Raw genomic sequence first — 21,850 nt, 5'->3', positions numbered from 1 at the left:
TCTCCACCCGTGTTTCCAGTCGCTTTTTAGTCTCTATTTATAGGTTGTATTAACAACGTATTGGTTCTATATAAATACCCAATTATCAACATACGTGTTTTTATCATGGGAGTGAGGTAACAAAAAGTAAAAAAAAAATCTGCAGAAAAACTTAGTTTGTAAACATACTCTCTAAAGTTGCACACCACTAATACGCATCTCTGGAATCTATCAGTCATCATCAAATCTGAACATCGAACTTTCAGTTTAATTAATTACATTTGCTGCCTGTTCAAGTAAAACTAGAAAAAAATACTTCAGAGCACAAACCAGATTGTACAGTCTTTTCCACGAAGCCAATTTGAAACCACAGCTCTGGATGTAAGGTTGCGTATTGCTCATGTGAACAAGCCCCAAGTAGTTTTAATCAACTACATAAATAATGGCAGTGCTGACAAAGTCGGTGAACTCACCACTTGTCCGTCTCTCCCTGGAACACCAGGCACTCCGACAGAACCCTGGTGGGAAACAGACGCCGGTGTTTAGCAAATTAAACAGGTCATGAAAGCTTTCATCTCTTAATACAGTACTTAGGAATGATGGTGAATACTTGCTTATTGTAACTGCAATAAATTTTTCAAAACGTAATTTTTATCCAAGTTCTCTTTTCCGTTGACATTTTATACTAATTAGGCATGTTCTCATGTTGTATATTTTAATGACTATCTCACTGTATGGTCTTTTCCAGAAACAAGCTTCAAGCTGATGGTTGCTTTGCAATGTCGTGGATGCTTCACAAGAAATGTAAGAATTAAAATACAATTCCATTTAATGCTCTCCATACATTTGAGACTGATGATACACAATCAAACACAGCACCTGAACAAAACCATTAATGCTTTAAGAGGGATGGTTCAAGCTCAATAACTGCTTGCGCCAACCTATTTTAAGGCTTTTAAGAGAGAATCTGCAACAACTCAGCCTGAAAGTGCCAATTACAGATACCTTCTTAAATTGCATCAGTATTACTGCAATCCAAATTTAAAAGCCAACACAGGCCAAACACAAGGAGCAGACAAAAAGGAAAGCAAAATATTAGCACTGACTTGTGATATCAGAGGAATCTTTCACAAAGCTCTCACACTATAAGTTTCTGTATGATGGACAATTTTTTTAAGGAACTTCTGCAACTGTTGGTACGGCTGTTCAGTGAAAACCTGAGGTATGAGGAAAGCAAGGAAACTCATGGGCTTACATGGTGTTCTCCTCTTTTTATATAACAATGGTGTTTCTCAGCAAGGAAACTGAAAGCATAATTTTTATTTTTCATTTATAAACACCTTAACAGGATACAAAACCACAATAGCTATTTGAAAGGCTGGCACGCTAAAAAGAGGCCAGGGGACTGGGAAAGGCAGAAGCTTTGTCAATAGTGAAATATGCAGTTTCCCAGAACCCTTAAAACAAATAAGCACCCTGTGAATCCTTTCATGCCCTGCTTTCTCTGCATCCCAAGAATCAGTGCATGACATTTCCCCCTCTATTCATATTGGTTAGAGGTTTCCCTAGAAATGGTTTAGTCAAAGGACACCAACGCCCAGAGGGAATCTATCCAAAATGGATGCACATGTTTGTCAATGAATAGAGTTGAGAAATTCTGTGAAACAAGAAAAGGAAGCAACCCATGAGGGCCTCAAAAAACCTCCAACATTTGAATGCTCAGGAGGCTCCAGCTCATAGCAGAGCTGCAAATCAGGAAGAAATAATACACTGGCATCCCAGTGCATCTCCATGGCCCAGAACGCCGTCCCCTTACTTCCAAAAGCTTCCACTTTGGCATTCCCGTTGTTGCCTCTTTTTGCTAGATGCATGTTCATGACTGCTAGGGACATGACAAAGGGACTCTAGTGAACATTTTCACTTCTTTGCATAATTTTTCCAGAAAACTTGAAGACAAAGCTCAAGAGGGCATTACACCGTCAGCCTCAATAAACTATCCTATTCATAACAGTTCCTCCTCTCAGTGACAGTCTTCTATAGCTGCTGATTTTTCTTATGAGACATAGGATGTTAGAAAGTGTAAATAAAGCTGATTCTACCACGCCTAGTAAAAGTTTATCAGATATGTAAACGCTCATCAGCAAATGGATTTTGCTGATGCTGTACATGTAAAATACCCACCTTCTCAAGTCTAAGGGTATAATTGTAGAATGGCAACTTAGACATCAGTATGACTTTACAATGTCGCATTCCTTCATTGCCGAACATGAAGGGTAGGTAGTCTTCTTCTTCAGCCTGCAAACTCTGTGCAGCTGACAAAATTCTACCAATTTATATGCTTTGGGATTATGTTTTTATGTATCAGTGGATGCTTCTTTTGTTCAAAAAGTTCAATTTGAACAGATCCAAGCAAACCTTCCCCTTAAAGAATATTATGTCAGAACAAAAAACAGAGGTGGCATCCTTCTCACATATGTTAATACTATTTATTCCTTTCCTATTTCTTTTTTCTTCATATAAATTAAGCCTGTTTTATTAAATATCTTCCATACAACTTTTTCATCTTTTGAAATCAACTAGAAAATTACCTGCCGTGGTGGTGCATGGGTGAGATGCTGGGAAAGTGCCACTTATTAGCTGTTATTGCTGATATATCTAGGACCATTTTAATAGTGTAATTCCATAAATCCTAAGCTCACTCCATCAAACTAGGCAGTCAGCTTTAATGAGTGTAAATAATGCTGAAAGCATTCCCAGGAAGTCAGGTCTCGGGTTACCGAAGGAACAGGAAGACACCGGCAGACCACCTGAACACCGCCAACCAAGCACCATTTATCAGCAACACCTATGTCCTTTGTTTCTGCTGCTCAATTTTTTAGTCATATGGCACTGATCTACTTGACTAAGGACATACATTTAATCAGAAACTCTATCTCCCCACCTTTCACGACGTTTTAACTTTGGTTTCCTAGTGGTACTAGTGCACGAATAAGAAAATTATAGTGACCTTTTCACCTGAAAGTTAAGTAGACAGATTGAAAACAGTCTGCTCTGCATTGCTTGAACTTCCTATGATGGGGGAAATGAGAAATCTGATGTCTCACATTATGTTGCTGTACTTTGCAAAAACAAGATTCAGAATCTAAACTAACTGATTCAATGCGGTATGCAGTAGCTAATTCCATTCACCTTTTCTGCTCACAATCGGGCACCAGGAGGAATAATCACTTTCACAGTATTGTTGTTTATACTATACCTTTTGTCCTGGAGGCCCCTGAGGTCCCTGCAAAGGGAAAACAATTCAATTAACATCACAGTTCTAGCCGATTTAAACTGAAACGACCAATTAAAACAGCCTTATTGTGTAAGCATTCTGACACTGGACTGAAACCAGCCAATGTTTTATACATCAAGGAAAACTAAAACTTTATGCTCAAAATGCACAATGGGTCTTTTCTCTTCTCTTTTGGAACTGATCTAACTACAAACTGGAAAACTCAAATGTTCTCCCCTTCTGATATTTTCTCTTCCAACCCATCCGTTTCTTCTAATACTGACAAATCCTTCAGCATTAAGACAACTGTGTTTTTTCCTCTTTCTGATACCAGCTAACAGGCAGTTGTGTGTTCACAGCATAAAAACAAAGGTTATGCAAACAAGTATTTTTAAGATAGAGAAAAGCGTAAGCCTCAAAATCTTCTCACCTTCTAGGTATCAGCATACTTGACTACGTGTTACTCAACACATGATCTGTGCCATCACTTGCAAGTTAATAGAAAAATCATTAAGAATCATAGAATTATTCAGGTTGGAAAAGACCCTTGGGATCATCGAGTAATTAACTTCAGAAATTGTTAAGAGCACTCTTGGGAAGTAGAGTCACGATTTTTGTCCCCGTGACCTAAGAAGGCAGGAGGAGGTATTTCAATTCAAGAAAGCTTAACTGCTTAAATTTAACAGGAGTCAAAGTCTCACTGATATTAACAGCACCCATTTCTCATCTGTCACCTCTGAAATACCCAGGTGGTTTATGGCCACAGTGGAGAGGTGAGGCAGCAGGAAAATTGACCAGCCAACAGTGTCTTTGACATTTTGGCAGTCTGATTTGGTAAGAGCTAGACTATGTCCAGCACAGTTCTTACGCAGCCTTTCCCTATGTTCCTACTATGGGTCCTGGTGCAATCTGTGGGTGCTCATGTTATACCAATCAAGGTGAATTCTGAGGCCGTGATGGTAAAAAACAAAAAGCCAAAACTGCAGAATCCAAATGCTTCTGATGTGTGAAAGAATAAAAGAGGATTTGATTGATATCAGAACTGCAATTATTCAGAAAATCACCTTGAACAAAAGGATTGCTGTTTCGGAATGCAGGGACAATTTTATTTTTAAGGTAGTGTGAAGTTTGATAGAATCCTCCCCTGTTGGTAGATGCAGGGCTTGTTGGAGTATTGCTCTGATGTAACTTTAAATTGCTAACATGGAAAAGCTCCACTGGTGGTAATTCTGGAACTGGATCCACTGATACATATGAAACCTTGCAGTTTTAAATGCATACTCGTACATCTAAGGTTGGACATCAAACCTTGTAAAAGGTTTGCAAAGATCAGTGTTGCTTGATTGTCTCAGCAGAACTAGAGTCTCGTAAGCATCAGGACAGGGACAGATTGCGTTAATGCAAAGCCACCTGTGAGGTGCACTGTGACAAATTCGCTCCCCTGTCTTCAAAAGGATGCAAAAGTACCACAGCACCCAGCACTGGTGATAATCAGAGCAGTGAGTAGAGTGTTCATCTGCTTTTTTAGACTGGGGAAAAATCCCCCCACCCCATTGCATTTCAAAAAAACTGCTGTTTAAATCAGGTCTTTTCACAATAAATGCCTGAATTCTAACCCCATGAGTTGCTAGAGGCTGAGGACACCAGTAATACTGAATGTGGTAACTGAAGAACAGCCTATTTCTTAAGCACTGCTTGCAGTCTCCAAGAAAACTAAAGATGGGGAAAAAACTAAATACAAAAAATCAAGAGAATGTGGTAGATAACTGGCCTGCTGGGTAAGGGACATACTCCACAATTTTTTTTTCCCTTTTTTCCAGAGAAGGAGTAAGTTTCTTCCAGAGCATCCCCTTCTTCTGTGAGAAAGATGCAAGTTTGGCTAACATCTTAAAAATTCCAAGAAATTAATGCTCAAACTAGAGCCTTCCTATATCACCGTTACCAAAATAGGCTCCAAATGTCTAGGTCCTGGGCATCAGTTATCTGTAGACCTTTCACATATTAACCTGTTGCATTCTGGGGGTATTTCAGGTCTTGAGAAAAATCCCTCCATCAGTAGGTCAGACTGAATAACGAACAACTGAAGACTACCTTCATACCTCATTCCTGTTACTTTTATGTCCAAGGAATGGATACTGCCTTTTCAGTTTCTAACTACTTAGGAAGCTAATAAAACCTTCTAAAGACATTCAGCTATATCAAAGTACCATTTGGGAGCCCTCAATACAAAGTTACTATTTGAAGGTAAAATGATCATTCACTTATTAATACTATCCCCAAAGCAAACTGTTAAACGTGCTGCTCTGCTGAGCGCTTTGTGCCTGGTGCTTGCAGCTGTCAGCCCGTGGGATGGATGCAATTCTCCAGGTGTCTGCAGGAAAACATCTTTCCCCAGAATCTCCCCCTCACTGTTGTCACCATTCCAGTTCCTCCAGAGGAGTTACTGAGTAAGAAAATATGTACATAGTAGCATAGTCTTGCTCTTATTTTGCCTTAAAAATTAATCATGCAAAGAAGCAGCAGATACTCATCGATAAATATTTTATACAACTAGCAGTTTTTCATTCCTGGTACTTAAGCCTTTACTCAATCTGGAAATGGCTGTGGTGTCTCATGCCCACCGTGCCACCTCGTGACAAGAACTGTCCTCAACAATATGGCTACCTTCAGCCCTATGCTAGGAAACCAATCACAATTAAAAGCTTACTTAAAGGGGTACATGTCACAATTTACACATGATAACAGGTGCTTCTTATCCTTTTAAAGTTCAGACTGTAAAACATAGCTGAATAGGAACAATTTTTCTTTAAAGCACTGCTCCCTAGCATTGGGAAAGAAAATCAAAGCCACTGGAAACTTAGGAGCTCATCCATTGACAGCTCCCATCCCTCCCCCACAAAAGCCTGCCAGCAGCCACTCAAACAGAAAACTTGAAATTAAATTACCAGCAGAAAATGACTTCAAAAAACTGTAAAATACTCCAGAATTGCTGTAAATTGCCTATTTTTCTGTGAGTTACCTACATTCTCTGAGCAAGGTACAGAATCACACTGGTGAGATAGAAATAAGCAAGTAAATGCAATCTGGGAGAAAGGGAGGAACATGAAGGGATAAAATAAAATAAAAAATAAAATAAAATAAAATAAAATAAAATAAAATAAAATAAAATAAAATACCAACAAGACTTAAGTTTACTTCCAGATGTGTAACTGATACCTTCTAGAAGAATTTAGATAGGAAATTCAATGACCATGTGGATTTTTCCCCCTGATTATTCCACTGAACTGGAGAGAGTACTGTGTTGCCCACTTGAACAGACAGTAAGACCAGCAAACAAAATCTGTCTGTAGCTCTTGAGACAGGAGCAGAAGGCCAGAAATACATGGTTTCCAGCCACCTTAGCTTGTTTTGTTTTTGATTTCTTTCTCTTCAACTGTTCTGTGTTCCATAGCAGCCACAGTGGTATACGAGCCCTGCTGGTTGCTCCAGTACAACCAAAGTGAGGCTTTGCAAATACAGACTTAACTAAACTTCACTTTAGATAGTTCTTCTGCCACTGGGTCCAGGCAGCCCAGTGCAGACAGCTGCTACGACTGCTCCCCACCTCAAGCCCAAAACCTCTGCTCTGCAGTGACCAGGCACACATGAAACACACAGTAGTCTTCACTAGTTGGAGCTCAATCTACTACCACAGTTAATATATTGTCACTCAGCCTCCATCACTATCATCTCCGGGAATATGAAGGAGGTAAAACGAAAGCCTTTAAGACAAGAGCTACAGAATTCTTTCACCTCCTGCCTATATATATGGTATTCATAATTGATCGACAAACCACTCCATAATAGTTTATGCCGATGATGCTGATAGTAAAAATTTGTCTTTTGCCTGTATCACTGGAAGCTGCCAGAGCTTCCATGGAGGGATGCTCAGGATCAGCTCCTATACCACTGCTGACTAATGTTAAAAAGCTCATTTTATAAACAGCATCTAGGCTTCAAAAATTCCACTGAAAGTTCATGAAAACCGTTTGGATGAAGTGACCGCTGAGCATTTTTGAAAATTACACTACTTTTCTTTAAATTGACACATTACTGAGAAACTAAAACTGAGAGGGTTGAAGATTTGGTTGTGAGAGTTGCCCAGGATAGGAAGATAACTAAATATAATAAAAATTAAAAATAGTTCTTGCTGTTTCAGATACCATGAACGCTTCAGAAGAAACCTTTGCCAACATGTGCAATTGAGTAAACTAGTTAGGCAGCTATGACAAGCTACTGCAGGGCTTCACTGAATTAGGTTCTCATTCAAACAGCTCCTCAATAGGTGGATGGAAGAAGAAGGTACGCTGCTCCAAAGAAATTAAACTATCTGTGTTTCTCTGGAGATGGAGAATTATTTGATAGTTACTTAAGCACTTGGAAGACTGGGTAAGCAAGTATAAACAAATGTTTATCAAAGTTGTCTATGCAATTGTGTTTTTAAAAGATAAAATATTTTCACTATGAATGTCACTCTTCAATCACTGCGGTTTTTTTGAGATCAACAGACCTCCAGAGCTTGCATCATATCAAACCTTGGCATAATAGAAATAATTGAATGAAGGTGGACACTTCAGGCGGGCCTTGACAAATAACTATCTTGAATAAATTAAAAAAACCTGAAATGACTGCAGTAAATGTAAATGTAGTAGTTCTTCCTAGGCTTCCCTTTTAATGTTACAATTGTGTTTTCCTTTAAAGCTTACTGTGTTCCTTGTGCTTTAACAAGCTGCAAAATAAGAAATAATTCTGCCCTGTAAAGGTTAAAGTTTAAGTTTCAAAGCACAGTAATTCAGGGTGTGATACATTAGCAACAGCCTCTCCAGGTGTATCTGTATCCAGCTTCTAGTGACTCAGTTGCTTAACATGAAAACTTGAACTACGAACTAGAAAATCTGGGCATTTTCAATTTGCCAGTCGGGGGCGGCAGCAGTAATGATTTGTTTTACAAGGCATCGGAGTTCATGGAGAGGGAGAGCAAACACCAAATGAAAATACCTAACAAAAATATAACGGAAGAGTGAATGTTTTTATATACTGAAAAAGTTATGCAGCAGAATATGTCACAATGGTGAAATACACTGCCATACAAGAAATCTCTTATTCCAAAGCTTTGCAAAAAAAAAAAAAAAAAAAAAATCCTGTTTTTTTAAGCTTCCAAATTTCCAATGTAAAGTGAAAGCTCTTTGTACCTAGAAGACCAGGTAGGTACTGTGTCTATATGGGACAACAAAAGTTCTAAGACTGTCCCTGATAATATATATTTCCCCTTTGGTCCATATAAGAATCTTTAAACACTTAGAATGGAATCATAGAATCACTTCGGTTGGAAAAGACCTTTAAAATCATTGACTCCAACTGTTAACCTAACACTGCCAAGTCCACCACTGAACCACGTCCCTAAGCACCACATCTACACGTCTTTTAGATACCTCCAGGGATGGTGACTCAACCAGTTCTCCGGACAGTCTGTTCCAATGCTTGACAACCCTTTCAGTGAAGAATTTTTTCCAATCTAAACCTCCCCTCGCACAACTTGAAGCTATTTCCTCTTGCCCTACCACTTGTTACTTGGAAGAAGGGACCAACACCCACTTCGCTATAACCTCAAGTAGTTGTAGAGAGCAGTAAGGTCTCCCCTCAGGCTCTTTTTCTTCAGGCTAAACAAGCTCAGTCCCCTCAGCCACTCCTCATCAGATTTGTGCTCTGGAGCCTTAATCAGCTTTGTTGCCCTTCTCTGGACACGCTCCAGCACCTCAATGTCTTTCTTGTAGCGAGGGGCCCAAAACTGGACACAGTATTTGAGGTGCGGCCTCACCAGTGCCGAGTACAGGGGGACAATCACTTCCTTACTCCCACAAATCATTTTCTTACCAGTCTAATGGCATAAAGTACTTAAGAAGGAAACCTGAACTAGCAGATGTACATGAAGAGGAAAGCACAGGTTTCATACAAAGTAGTTATCTGCATTTCAGTTGAGCCCGTGTTCTACCCACTGATAGCATTTTCTGTGTGTAACGTTACACGTGTGTAACGGGCACATGATGTAATTCTGAAAAAGTGTTCCTGCGTGGTTGAGCAGTGTTTCATAAAGACTGCAATTTCCAGAGTACTAGTATTGAAACGCGAAATGCTTTACTATTGATGAATCACCTAGATAAAAGGACAACCAGATAAGAAAATAGATCACATATGATGGGAAACCTCTTGTAACTTCTGATTAAGCGGTGCCCCCTCCAATGCTATCTCCCTTAACTGATTAAAAGAGCAGGAATATCTATTAATTTAGTGCTCAGGCAGAGCTTCTTATAATCATTCTCTTAGTCACTGTTGTGGTAGCCATCACTGAAGTACAGAGGTCACAAAATGTCAAAGTCTTTTTTTCCTGAGATTTCCTGCAAGTTAAGGTCCATGCAACTGTATTGGGGAAAAAAAGATTAGTTGCTGTGAGAGGCACAGGCTGAAATTTTCCATTTCATCTGTGAGTTCTTAGTAAACTTTTGCAGCTAAACAGCTTAAGAACAACACCTTATAAAATTTACTGTGAACATGCTACCAGAATGAAAAAAAAAGAAGGCTGCTGCAGAACTCTGGCCATTGAAAACAAAATCACAATTAGTAGTCTCCCGGAGGAGCTATGAAGATTCACACCGACTGAGGATCTGGCCTTGGCCATTGGCCGGAAAGGCTGAGTTGAAGCCAGCAGCACTTCCCAGTCAGTTCTGCCTGGTCCCTGTGAGTTCATTTTGTTAATTTTAACCTAAGAAGAAGAATTAATATTAATTCGTTTTAAAGATGTCACATTTTGCAGTCTTAGCTGCAAGGTTACACTTTCCCACTTTCACAAATGGTAATATCCTTTGGCATAACATCCTCTTTATTCTCAAAAACTAGCAAAAGCAGTAACATTACTTCTTACTTTCTTGAACAGATGCCCAGCGAGGCTGTATAAGCACAAAACTACTAGTTTGGAAAACAATATATCTTAAAGCAGAGGGATTTTGCATTTGGGTTAATCATTATAGTATAGATTTATTTTGCAAAGAGACACCTTTACCTGAATTCTCTGGTTATTCTGGACTATTCTGTTCATGCTAAACAACTGTAAAATCACTTATCTGTCTTTAAAGCCAATTTTGGGGGATAAAAAAAAAAAGCGGTTTTTTTCAGTGACAAGAAGTGGTTGATTCATACAGTGAACACGTTTAAATTTAATTCTTTTCCAAGGAGCTGAAAAGATTGCAAATTTTGATCTTCCAAATTTTTATTACTATGCACTAGTTTAAAATACTTTAAACATAAAAGCACCAAAACCTCTACCATGTGAAAATTAGAAACAAAACCATGCATACCTTCTATCCTATGAATCTGAAAACGTTAATCTATCAGTGTCAGCCTTTGAGATTCCCCATCACTGACTCACTTTAAGTTCTCATGAATAGTCTACAACGAGAAATCCTAGCTCTTGGGTAGAAAAGAATCACAAATTCATTTATGATTCATTCTGAAAATGAGATGATAAAACAGAAAAACTCTCGTATGGTATTTAAGAGTCCTTATCACCAGGAAGAGCAGACAAATGTCATGGGAAAAAGGATGGATTATGAGAGGCAGGACATAACTTTAACTGAAAAGGTTGAAAAGCTAAGAAAATTACTGGCCTTCCCTCTTGCATAGCATACATTTTGCTAGTTCCACATAACGCTTCCTATTTGCTCACATGTCCAAGGCCCTTTCCAGTAAGAATCAAGTACTGTGGCATGTACTCTAGTTCTTCATCCAGGATGGAGGCAAGATAGAGCCAAGGAGAGCACCAGATGCTGTGAAACATTCCCTACAGTTTGGATGTACTTCCTGAAGGTTGCGGAAGCACCTGAATAATTGCAGCACCTTCCGTAGGGAACAGAGTCTGGAAATCTGTACAGGCATAAGGAGTATGTCAGAAGCACCAAGAGGAATTAAAAGAAATTAATTACCTCTCCCTGATACTCTGATGCTCTTTACTTGATCTATACACAACCTAACATTTAAGCTGTCAAACTGCCTTTTAGAGCAGGCATTCAGAGCTGGTAATTCATGTAAACTTCAATAATTCATGCTTGCTGATTTGATTTTTAAAGCACCTTTCTCCTTATTTAAACAAACCTTCATTTAGAAAAACAGTACCAGTTTTTTAGTTCTTACACACAGACAGTTACTTTAGAGCAGTGGGAATCTTCTGAACATGAACACTAAAAGGTGACGGACTATGTTTTGCTTTAAAAGCCCTCAGGTATTCTATGACCCCAAAGATCTGATCTTGTGTAAAAGGAAGACATTGTGGCAAAATCTGAGTGAGTTTTGTCCAGAGGCCAAGTAGGAGAAAATTCCAAACAAAATAAAACAAAACAAAACAAAAAACACACACACACACCCTTCCCAGCTATTGCACCTATTATTACCAGGCCCTCAGAAAGCAAAAGGAAAAAACAAAAAAAGAGCCTGGAAGCATGTTAAAACACTAGGTGATACCTTTGGGAGGCTTTGGTTTTGATTTTGTTAAACCATTATCTCAAAACGAAAAAGTCCAGGACTTTGACTGCCTGATCACAGCAGGTATTTCCAAGTCTCAGAATCTTATCTTTTTCTTCCAAAAGATATTGGGTTTTTTCAATTCAAAATGTTTTGCAATTTGTCAAAATAAAATATCATCACACCTGTTTAAAACTACATAAATTCAAAAAGATAGCATTCATATCTGCACTGATTGATGAGTATATAATCTTCTTCCTCAGAAGCATTCAGGAATCAAAACCACATGCCACGGGCTACAATTGTGTCATCTCTCATAAAAATAAGAATGACCATGAGTGTTTAGGGAGATCTTAAGGGGAAAAAACCCACCACATGTTTCACAGTTCTGGGAATTTGTGACAGGCAGAAACTTCTGATGCCTTACCCTGTGGCTGAAATGGATTTACGACCAGCGGAGCTTCAATTTGCTTCCAAATGAATAGGATTAATTAGTTCCTGATGCAACAGAAAACATATACTCCCATATATGATTATTTGTAAAAAAAATGCATTCATTTGGTTGATACATTCTCACACACACTCAGAAAAAACCCAAACCCTCAGGAGAGGAAAATATTCTGAGAGTTTCAGCATGCTGTGCTGTGTCTTCACTGTTCCATTGGGCAAAGGGCCAGAGCTATTGCCACAGAGACAGCTGGGATTTTGGCCCTTAAAACAACTAGATGGTTCTTGTACTACTCAATGGTCTCAAGGTGGAAACAGCTCCACTCTACAGACAGTAGTAAGCGGGCGCCAGGAACTGGGAACACCTGACTTGGCTCTTTTTTGCTTTGCTATGCCCTTAGCTGTTTTATTTCCCTCTACTTCTGCAAGCTTACAGAAGTTGGCCTTATATGACAGGCAACTGTATGTAAAAAGAGGATATTGTCTTTCTCATGTTTTCTTCACAAATGAGACTTCAAATAGTCTGTGACAAAGGAAGGTTAGGAAATACACAGATATAAAGATACAGATATAGATATAAAGCTTCCTGGAATTTCACATTTTAAAATCTGTATATGCCATGTATCTGTTACAGTTTCTTAGCAAACTGAAAGAAATGAGTACTTACTGTCAGTCCTTGTTCTCCTGGTTTTCCTGGCTCACCCTTAAAATATAAAAAAGAAGAGTGTATAATTTCAGTAGCACGTCTTGAATTCAGTTTTCTACCTAATAATAAAGTATCTTAAAAGTCCATTCTTAAACAGGTATGGCAGCTGACTGCACATTAAATGTATTACTTCTTTGCTTTTTAAACTAGTAGGCCAAATCTCAGACATTTTAAGAGGCAAAGTACTATTTCACAATCATGTAATTGTATAGTTCTCAAGCCAACAGTTAAGTATTGGTGTCCTGACTCTGTCCCTTGATTCCGAACATAATATTCCATTCCAGTCAGTGGTGCTAATGGACACAGAGAAAGGTTATTTTCACATATGTGCCGAATGTAACTGCTTACATATTCCAAAACTACTGCTCTGTGTCATCACCTCAGTCAGCAGGCATAACTTAACATTACAAATTACCATGTTCCATAAACCCATGAATATTGGTATTTTGAAACCATGCAGTAATTACTCAGCTGTTAAATACCTGGATTGGCTTTCAAAATGGTAACTCATCATTTTTCCAATGTATTCTCTTTCTGTGGGCACAGCTCTACATAAAATCAGAATCTACCTTCTCCCCTTTCTTCCCATATGAACACATACCACTGTCTGTAGAGACAGTAAAACATATCAGTTGTACAATACGGGCTAAAAATACCCATCCAAAAAACAGAGTTCCTATCATTTCAGTGATCTGGTTTATAGATCACTCTCCTGTAAAACCAACAGAGCACTTGTCATAAAAGAAAACCTGTCAAAAAACTGATGAGAACTGTTCTGATGCTGCTGTTCTTGGCAACTAAAAAGAACCAGAACTGCTTCTTTGGGTGTATGCACATTGCATTTAGAAGCAAACACGTAGCATCTGCAAACGCACCTAGATATTCAGAAGACAGAAACCACACAGACACAGGTTTCTGATGGCTAATTACCCAAGCTTGTTGGACTTTTCAGGTCATTGTGAAGCCTTGCTAACTCACGTATACAGCAACCACACAGCCTGAAGTGAGCATCAAGACATCCCCACAAATGTTGGGAAATAATGGTGAAATAATTTCAAGAGTTTGTATCATATTCTATTCTTATTACCAGCAAAAAATCCTCCTTCTTCTTTTACTACTTCTTGGAGGTGTTAAAGTTTCAAAGTCTTTGTGCTGGTGTCTGTGTGATGCAAAGGGAAGGCACATATTCTAGGTATCACTTTGTAGGGAGGCAATTACGCTTTGGTTTCAACATGTTCTTCTGTTGACATCCAAATAAAGGCTTAGCAGAGGGATGGACAACCCTCTCTCACACCTCTACTCTTCCTTGGTTCTCTCTCTGCTGGCAATAGGCCCAACAGCACTTCCCTAACATTTCTACCTCCTTAGCTCTAGCGATTTTCTGCCTGAGAAACCAACACATTCTCATCTCTGGAAGCTTTAAGTATCTGCAACAGGATGCACACTTCTGGGATGCAAAGCGATCATGACACAGATGGAGACGTGTGGGCACAGATGGAGATGTGTTGGCACAGATGGAGACGTGTGGGCACACAGGCTGCTCCTCAATCCTGCAATACTGTGGGAGAGAAGTAATCGTGATTGCTCCGTGTACCTTGCTACCTCGGCTGCCTCACTTTCTCAGGATACAAAGCAAGTGTATGGGCATGGGGGAAAGCAAGGGCCCAAACATCATCTTATGGCTCTGGTGATTGAGGAGGACAGGCTGGAAGAGAAGCCCCTGCTTTGCTTAGCACTGCAAAAGAGTGCCTTCTAACTGCCTTCTAATGGTGGTTGGCCATTGTAAGGACCATCCTATAGCTGTGTGATGCTGCAGTGTCTCTACTCATAACACGGTGCGGCTATTTTTTTGTTGTCAGCTCTTTAGCTCAAAGGTCCATGCAAGCCTTTTAAAAAGAAAGTTCTCACTACCTCTCAGCTAAGTTTCCCTTTACAGGCTCTCCTGCTTGACTGTATATCACATAGCCATGGAGGAAGAAGCCTTTTGAGGATCAGCAACATTAACCTGAGGGTACAGGACAGTAGGAAGGAGCAGGATGGTAACAACAGTCAGCAATCCAGATGATTTCTATCTGAGTGCTTGTTTGTATCTGATTCTAAAGCAGTATTATGAACTGACTTTCCATAATGCTATAGGTCTTAAGATAGCCACAGCTTAAAAATCTATAAAAAGAAACTCTCCCTTGCCATCTAAAGTCAAAATCACCACAGAACTATTATGAAATGGAATGATCTCATTGCATAAAATGCATTACTTTCCTGTTATGACAAACACTAATGTTCCCTTTGCTAAGAAGCACAAAACCCCAAGCAACACACAGTCGCGCCGCAGTCAGCAACACCAGCTGATTCTCCCAGCCTCTTCTACGCAGGTTATAAAAACGGTATCACTGCGGCCAGAAATGGCCCCTGGTTTCAGTCTCACCCTCACTACATCAAACCAGAAGCCACTCTGCTGACCGCAGTCCATCTCACCGCATCAGAAGGGCACAAGTGAGGCCCACATGAGGCCCAAAGCCTGAGGTGCTCCAGGACCAGGAAGAAACGAGGAGGTGGCCAAAGTAAAGCATTGCAATGGAAGCCATAAGACTCTGAATGGCATTTCATAACCTCAAGCTAGAACTTATAGGCAATAATGGTAAAAAAAAAAACAACCCAAACCCCAAACGACAACAACAATAAAAGCAACCCCAGAGAACTACAGGCCAAGCCTTGCTGGATTTTCACAGGAAATTTTAGCAGGAGCCTTACTACTATCATTGTATTATATCATATTTGTACAGTTAATACAATTTCAGATGAGGAAAACTGAATAGGGCCAGAACAGGAGCACAGATATTTTCTTCCCTGGTTTTATCTAAAAACGGGCCTGCAGGCAAATTTTATGCCTTCCTGCCCTGGCCCCACAAAATGAGCTCTGCTTTTTCTTCAAAAAACCTGTTTCTGTTTCCAGCGCTGGTCCTCACCTTGCTAGTTCCCTACGTGTCCTCTTGGCCGTGATCTTTACTTATCAAGGGGGTGCATGTCTGTGTGTGGGGGGGGTTGCATCTGTACACGTGGCATGTCAGTTGTCGTGTCTCCTTCCTGCCTGTGACTCCATTTCCAAACTGATAAGGCAGTGGCATTCGTGACGAAAAGAGAGGTATTTCTTTCAAAAGAATTAAAATTAAGGAGGCTACAAAATACAAAACCAAAACCATACTCATACTTTGCTAAAAAAAAAGAAAGAAAAAAGAAAAAAAAAGCCTGTGTTTTATGCATCTGCTTAAAAACTGTGTAGTCATCAGGTCACGAAGTGCCAAGGGCAGTGGGTCTGATCCTGTGCCTAAAACAAACAAGAGGCAATATACTGGATTCTGCTGGTTGTTCTAATGAAATATGGGGGACGAGCCAAAGAAAATGGTTCTGTTCTACTTGTGTAAAGATGGCAGAATCCGACTGCAAAATTCATCATACTTCAGGCAGCATTTAGCAGTTTCTTGCTTTAATTCCATGATTTCTGAGGCTAAATCATTAAGAAGCGAGAAGTCAAGCCCAGCCACTCTACAACGTCTCAAATTCAGCTTTATCTCAACGTTTGAGTAGAAACATTTGCCAGTTGTGGAACAGGGCAGACCCTCCTCATGTAGCTATTAAACATCAATGAGCAACTGAGAAACCTTAGAATGTGTGGGGAAACAAGTGGGAGGCAAGGAACCTAGGTGTTACTCTTGGCCCTGCTAGGAACTTGCTCTGTGTGTGGGGGACTTCAGGTACACCATGAAATCTTCCTGTGGTTCCACTTCCACGTGTCTTACTTGCCAATCTTACCTCAGAAAACTTCTTTGAAACTGAGCTGGCACACACTTGAGAGGAATTTGGATACCGCGACAGCAACAGACTAACTTACTGGTATGCCAGGCATCCCACGAGGACCATCTTTGCCGGTATCTCCTGGGGGACCTCTGGGTCCTGGTGGCCCTGGAGGCCCAGGGGGGCCAGCTTGTCCTTGGTCCCCCTAAATTAATGAAAAAACTCATCAGAAGTTTGCTTTACAGGCATCAACCACACAAAAAGACATCGATTTACCCAGAAAGACTGAAAGACTGGCTGGAAGAAGCGGTCATGAGTTGGACACTGGCTTCTTCACCGCTTATGGCAGAGACTGCACTTTGCCTTGAAGACCAAGGGCTTGTATCTGTCCAGTGCGATCAGCTACAGAGCAGAAGGCTCAAATTCTAAACCGCTTGTCCTACCACAGGACGTAAGCCAAAATTTGGGGTAGCCTTGCAATATTTTACTCATACAGTTTTCCAGAGCAAGTAACTGTTTTCAATAACCAGCTGTTCGCTTCACAATTGGCATAATCATAACAAAGATAAGGTAAAAAAGAGGTCACATGCGAGAATATACAGTTTGCACAGCAATTTTCCAAGCCCATCAATGATGCAGGCATGGATTTCAAAAATGAGCATGGAAAATAACTGCTTTTCCACAAAGTTCTACATAATTTTTCATCTGTTTGGAGGAGTTGTTTTATAGTGACAATCAGCCAACTCCTATAATGACTTAAACCTATTAATTTGTAAAAGCCAATTGTCAAGAGAGCTGCCAAAACATCTTACCTTCCCCTTTAAAAAAACAAGACACCAAGTCTGGTGCTCAAGTTGTTAAATTTCCAGCACACCACTGCAAACCGCTGGAAAAAAGTTGACTGCATCTTAAACATGGATCATTTAGCAAAGCTACCCATAGCCTTTTAATTGTTAATATCATTAACATTTTCAAATGAACAACCTGCGATAAGAAGGCATTTGACCAAAAAAGTACAGCAAAGAGTAAACTGAATGTAAAGAAGAACCCGATTCCAGTGAGATGAAGCACTACCTTAATGAGGCGGCGTTTAATGAGCTGCTGATCAGCAGAGAGAAACCCATGATTGATTTTAGGAAACACCATCTGATCAGGCAGGTGAGGTCAAAAGTTGAAGATCAGAGATGACAGAATTGAAGAATAGACATCAGAAGGCCCGAGAAAGAAATAAAGACATAGTCATTAGATTTGTAATAGCTAAAATAATATAAACCGGTGCTTCTGCCTGACAGAAACTGTGCATTTTCTTGGGAAGAAATTGACCTCGAATGTACAGGACACACTGCTTCATGAATTAATCAGATACAATGAATTAACTGTGTAACTTTTTTCTCTTCAGATTCCAAGTGAGCATTCTTCATTTGTATTAATTTTTTCATTACCCAGGCCCTAAAAATCAGTATTTTTATACGCTGTTCCTTCAGCAAAGCTTCTAGAGACAAAGCACCAGTTCAACTTTCAGTCAGATTTTCTAACCAGCATATTGTGCCATGAAGAATGGTGTCATTTTAACAAGGACTGTAGTTCCAGCTTTACCAGATTGCTTCAATCCTTCCTGCTTAATTTGCAAACGCACTTTGAAAAAATCTGTATCTACAGATTAAACCTCTGATACCCAACACAAATAGCTGACTCTATATGTAACCAGTATAGAGTTCACTGACATCTTCCACACTCCTGTATGCCTCACGGACCAGAGCTACAGACAAATCTCATCTGAAAATAAAATGCTGACCCAAGATCCCACGGAATGTGGGTGCTGCCGGGGTTAACACCATACACAGTTGTAGATTTGATCCCATGCTCTGTATCAGGAGTACTTATAGCAATGTAAAGGCAGTGAGGGTTGACTTAGGTCCACCGTAAGGATTCATTGGTGTCCCGTGGTGCAAACAATTTTTCATGTGCACTTTTATGCTGATACAGAGAGACCTGACTGAACAGGTACATGTCAGCCACAAACCTTGACGGTGAGGATCTGATTACTGTGCAGAGCAGCGACTGTGGGGAAGCCTGGCAGACCCTAGGGACACAGCATAACATAGTACCAAAACAGCACAACACAAACATCACAGAGACAATTTACTAACAGACAAACGGAACGAACACTATGTTTAGTATACCCCACATTACCTACTGATGGGAAACAGCCTCTCTGTCATATGGGAAACAGAGTTAGCTTTGCACTGCACTGCAGATGCAGGCTCTTACTTTACAACTAGAATATCTAGAGATTTTAGAAGAAGCAGTCCCATGGAGGTGACTTTCCTTAAAATTACAATAAATTTGACAGTTGTTAGACTACCAGCCAGCTGATGACTGAGCCATTTTCAATTCAAATGTGCTACAGCACTTCAAGAGAGCTACGTAGAAAGCTTTGATTCCGGATTGCTGCAGAGCTTGGCAGCAGTGACGGTGGATTTTGAAGCGCTTTGTATAATTGTATGTATAATTTGTATAATCCCGCTCCTCACGTTCTGTTTAACATATGACATTCAGCACATAAACTGGTAGTACGTACACAATTATAAACACTGAACAACAATCTACTGCTAGATCTTGGGTAGTCCAGAATGGCCAAGGTCAACGTTTCCAAGACACATAGCAGCATTTTCATATCCAGGGCAGAATTTTTCCCCTCAAGCGCTTTGTGCTGCATATGGTTTCTCATATCCTACTCTACCAACACGTGCAGAAAAAAAGAAGAGTGTGGCGATTGTGGCCTGCTGTGACAATACAAGGAGTGAATTTTGCTCTCGGTTCAACACTTTTCTTGTGCTGCCTTGTAGGGTGCAAATTAGACCTTCTGATAAAGCTGAAACCTCACAGAAGGAAATCCCCAAGTCTTCTCCCTGCCTTTAGCATAGCGCACTGTCTGAAGCACAGGCTTATTCAATGGCTGAGAGACATCAGGCTGAGGAACATAGAGTAAAATACAGTCTAGCAGCTCCAAGCCCCCTACATGCATGCACGCACACATGCCACCTCTATGAGGTGGAGCTGGTAGCACAGCCGCTCTGTATGTGGCCCTGGAGTACGTGGCAGCAGCAAGGCTGCAGCTTGGCATCTCCAAAAGGGAGGGCTGTGCCTGGCTCTGGCTGCCGGACGAGGTGGCTTCCAAGAAGTCCAGTGTGAAGTCTCTGCTGGGGCAACACATGTTGCCACAGTGCCCGAGCCCTTTGCAGCCCAGCTGGCCTGGTGGAAAGCACCAACAGGCAACAGCGGCCTGCCAAGGTCTTCTCAACTGCAGCAGATTACTTTAACATGGCAAATACTTTCCCTATTCACCTCCAGGAGCAATCACATCAGTGATCCTCTGGATCAAAAAGACTGCACCGGTCTTGACAAAAAAACGGCTCAGCAACTTTCTGATGCGTACATGTCCTTCACTAGCACCTCTGAGGTGCATTTATTCCTGTTGTTCCTCCACCCGTGAGAGGAGGAAGCGGAGACTCTGTGAGGGGATCCCATAAAGCCGGTGGCAGTTTTGCCAGCCTTCCCACTTCGTTCTGACAAACCGTGGTGTGGCTGACTGCATTGCTCAGTGACCTGAAATCTCCTCTTTAGAAACAAATAAAACAAAACCAAAAAAGGATAAAACTCCAAACATTTAAAGAAACTCACTCCTGAGACACTGCTAAGACTGGAATGATACATCATTTAGAAAACAGATGTATCAAATTTGCATTTATCTTATTATGGAATATAAGTTAAAGAAGTTATTAGATGGTAATGTGCCAGAATCTTTACATCTGTGACTCATTAGCCCTGCTGTGCACATGGTCCCTTCTCTTCTAGATAAAACTACAATACCCATGTAATGGAAATGAGTACAAACAAGAAACCTACAAAAGAACTAAAATCTGAATAGCAAGCAATAAACTTTAAATGTCATTTATTAAAAAAAGGGATAAAGAGAAAATCTTTTAACAACTTCACTTTTACCCATCAGCCTTTAGGATTACAGCACAGTAATTTTCAGTTACCTCTAAATGTAGCATATTTGCAATTTGACATTTTACAAGGTGGAAACTCAAAACTCATATTAGGTTTGGTTTCATCTTGAACACGGAGAGCTGAGCATTAATTAAGAAAGGAGTTTAGTAAGAAAAGGTACTGGTTTGCCAAGAAAGACTTTTTTTTTTTTTTCCTTGAGAAGAAATGAAAGAATTCTGAAAGTTTTGTGTAGCTCCACACAAAAACATTTATGTAGAGCACTTCACAGCCCAGCCCTAGTGCTCTCAATGCCTCCCAACACCACACAGACAAGTTCAAGAGTAGCTAGCAGTACTGCAGCTTTCTGCCTATATATATATATATACATATAACACATAAGAAAAAGGGACGACTCCATTCTTCCATCATCAGCTTAGTAACTTCTTTCAGCTTGTTCCCAAGAAGGACAAAGTTTTCTTTCCTTTGCCCAAAGCAGGCATAATCTCAGACCTAATGGTCAGAGACACGCAATGCCAGCTTGGACCTGGATCATCTCCCCGTAAGTAACACACATATTTAGAGAGAGCCAAAAACACGGGGATATTAAATGGAACCCAGCAAAGAAACTATAATGGGTACATAGTTTTCGTATGCGTGGGACGCTTTAGAAGGCATCGCATCTTCTGGCATCCACGAAAGATAATGTTGGCACACGATGAGCTTCTAAAAAGGCATAAAAAGAGCTATCCTTCCCACAAAATGAGTTCTCTTCCTTTCCTGTCACTCTGCTATAAATATAGCCACAAATATCCCCTAGATCTGTTTTATTTTTTCTCTATCTAAAGCTGTTCTCAACGATGGATTCAAAGTTACTCAATTTTCTCTTTATTTGGTTTGATTCTTGAACTGCACATAGGAAGGGCTCTTCTTCTACACCCTGGGAGGCCCCCACAGAATACAAAACACTACAGTGATCAACAGCGACCACTGGCCCACTAAATTCCTCTGCTGACAGCAACTCAAGCTCACCCTGAATTGCTAGCTGGTTACAATTTCTAAATTAGCACATTTGTTGCATGCCTTGCTGCAATTTTTGCTCAAATGCC

At 40.2% G+C, this 21,850-nt stretch overlaps 1 protein-coding gene across 1 annotated transcript in view; it reads right to left on the bottom strand.

Annotated features, from left to right (window-relative positions):
* The window catches only part of COL25A1 (collagen type XXV alpha 1 chain), a 336,819-nt gene that overhangs the window by 74,271 nt on the left and 240,698 nt on the right, over nt 1-21,850 (bottom strand). The window contains exons 8-12 of the mRNA XM_074147547.1: nt 17,823-17,894; nt 16,846-16,953; nt 12,918-12,953; nt 3,236-3,262; nt 453-497 (exon numbers count right to left, since the gene is read on the bottom strand). Of these exons, the coding sequence (XP_074003648.1) occupies nt 453-497; nt 3,236-3,262; nt 12,918-12,953; nt 16,846-16,953; nt 17,823-17,894 (288 nt within the window). The remainder of the gene's footprint in view (nt 1-452; nt 498-3,235; nt 3,263-12,917; nt 12,954-16,845; nt 16,954-17,822; nt 17,895-21,850) is intronic.

Source organism: Numenius arquata, chromosome 5 (assembly GCF_964106895.1).
Source record: "Numenius arquata chromosome 5, bNumArq3.hap1.1, whole genome shotgun sequence".
Classification (NCBI taxonomy): domain Eukaryota; kingdom Metazoa; phylum Chordata; class Aves; order Charadriiformes; family Scolopacidae; genus Numenius; species Numenius arquata.
This window is presented reverse-complemented; position numbering and strand designations above follow the sequence as displayed.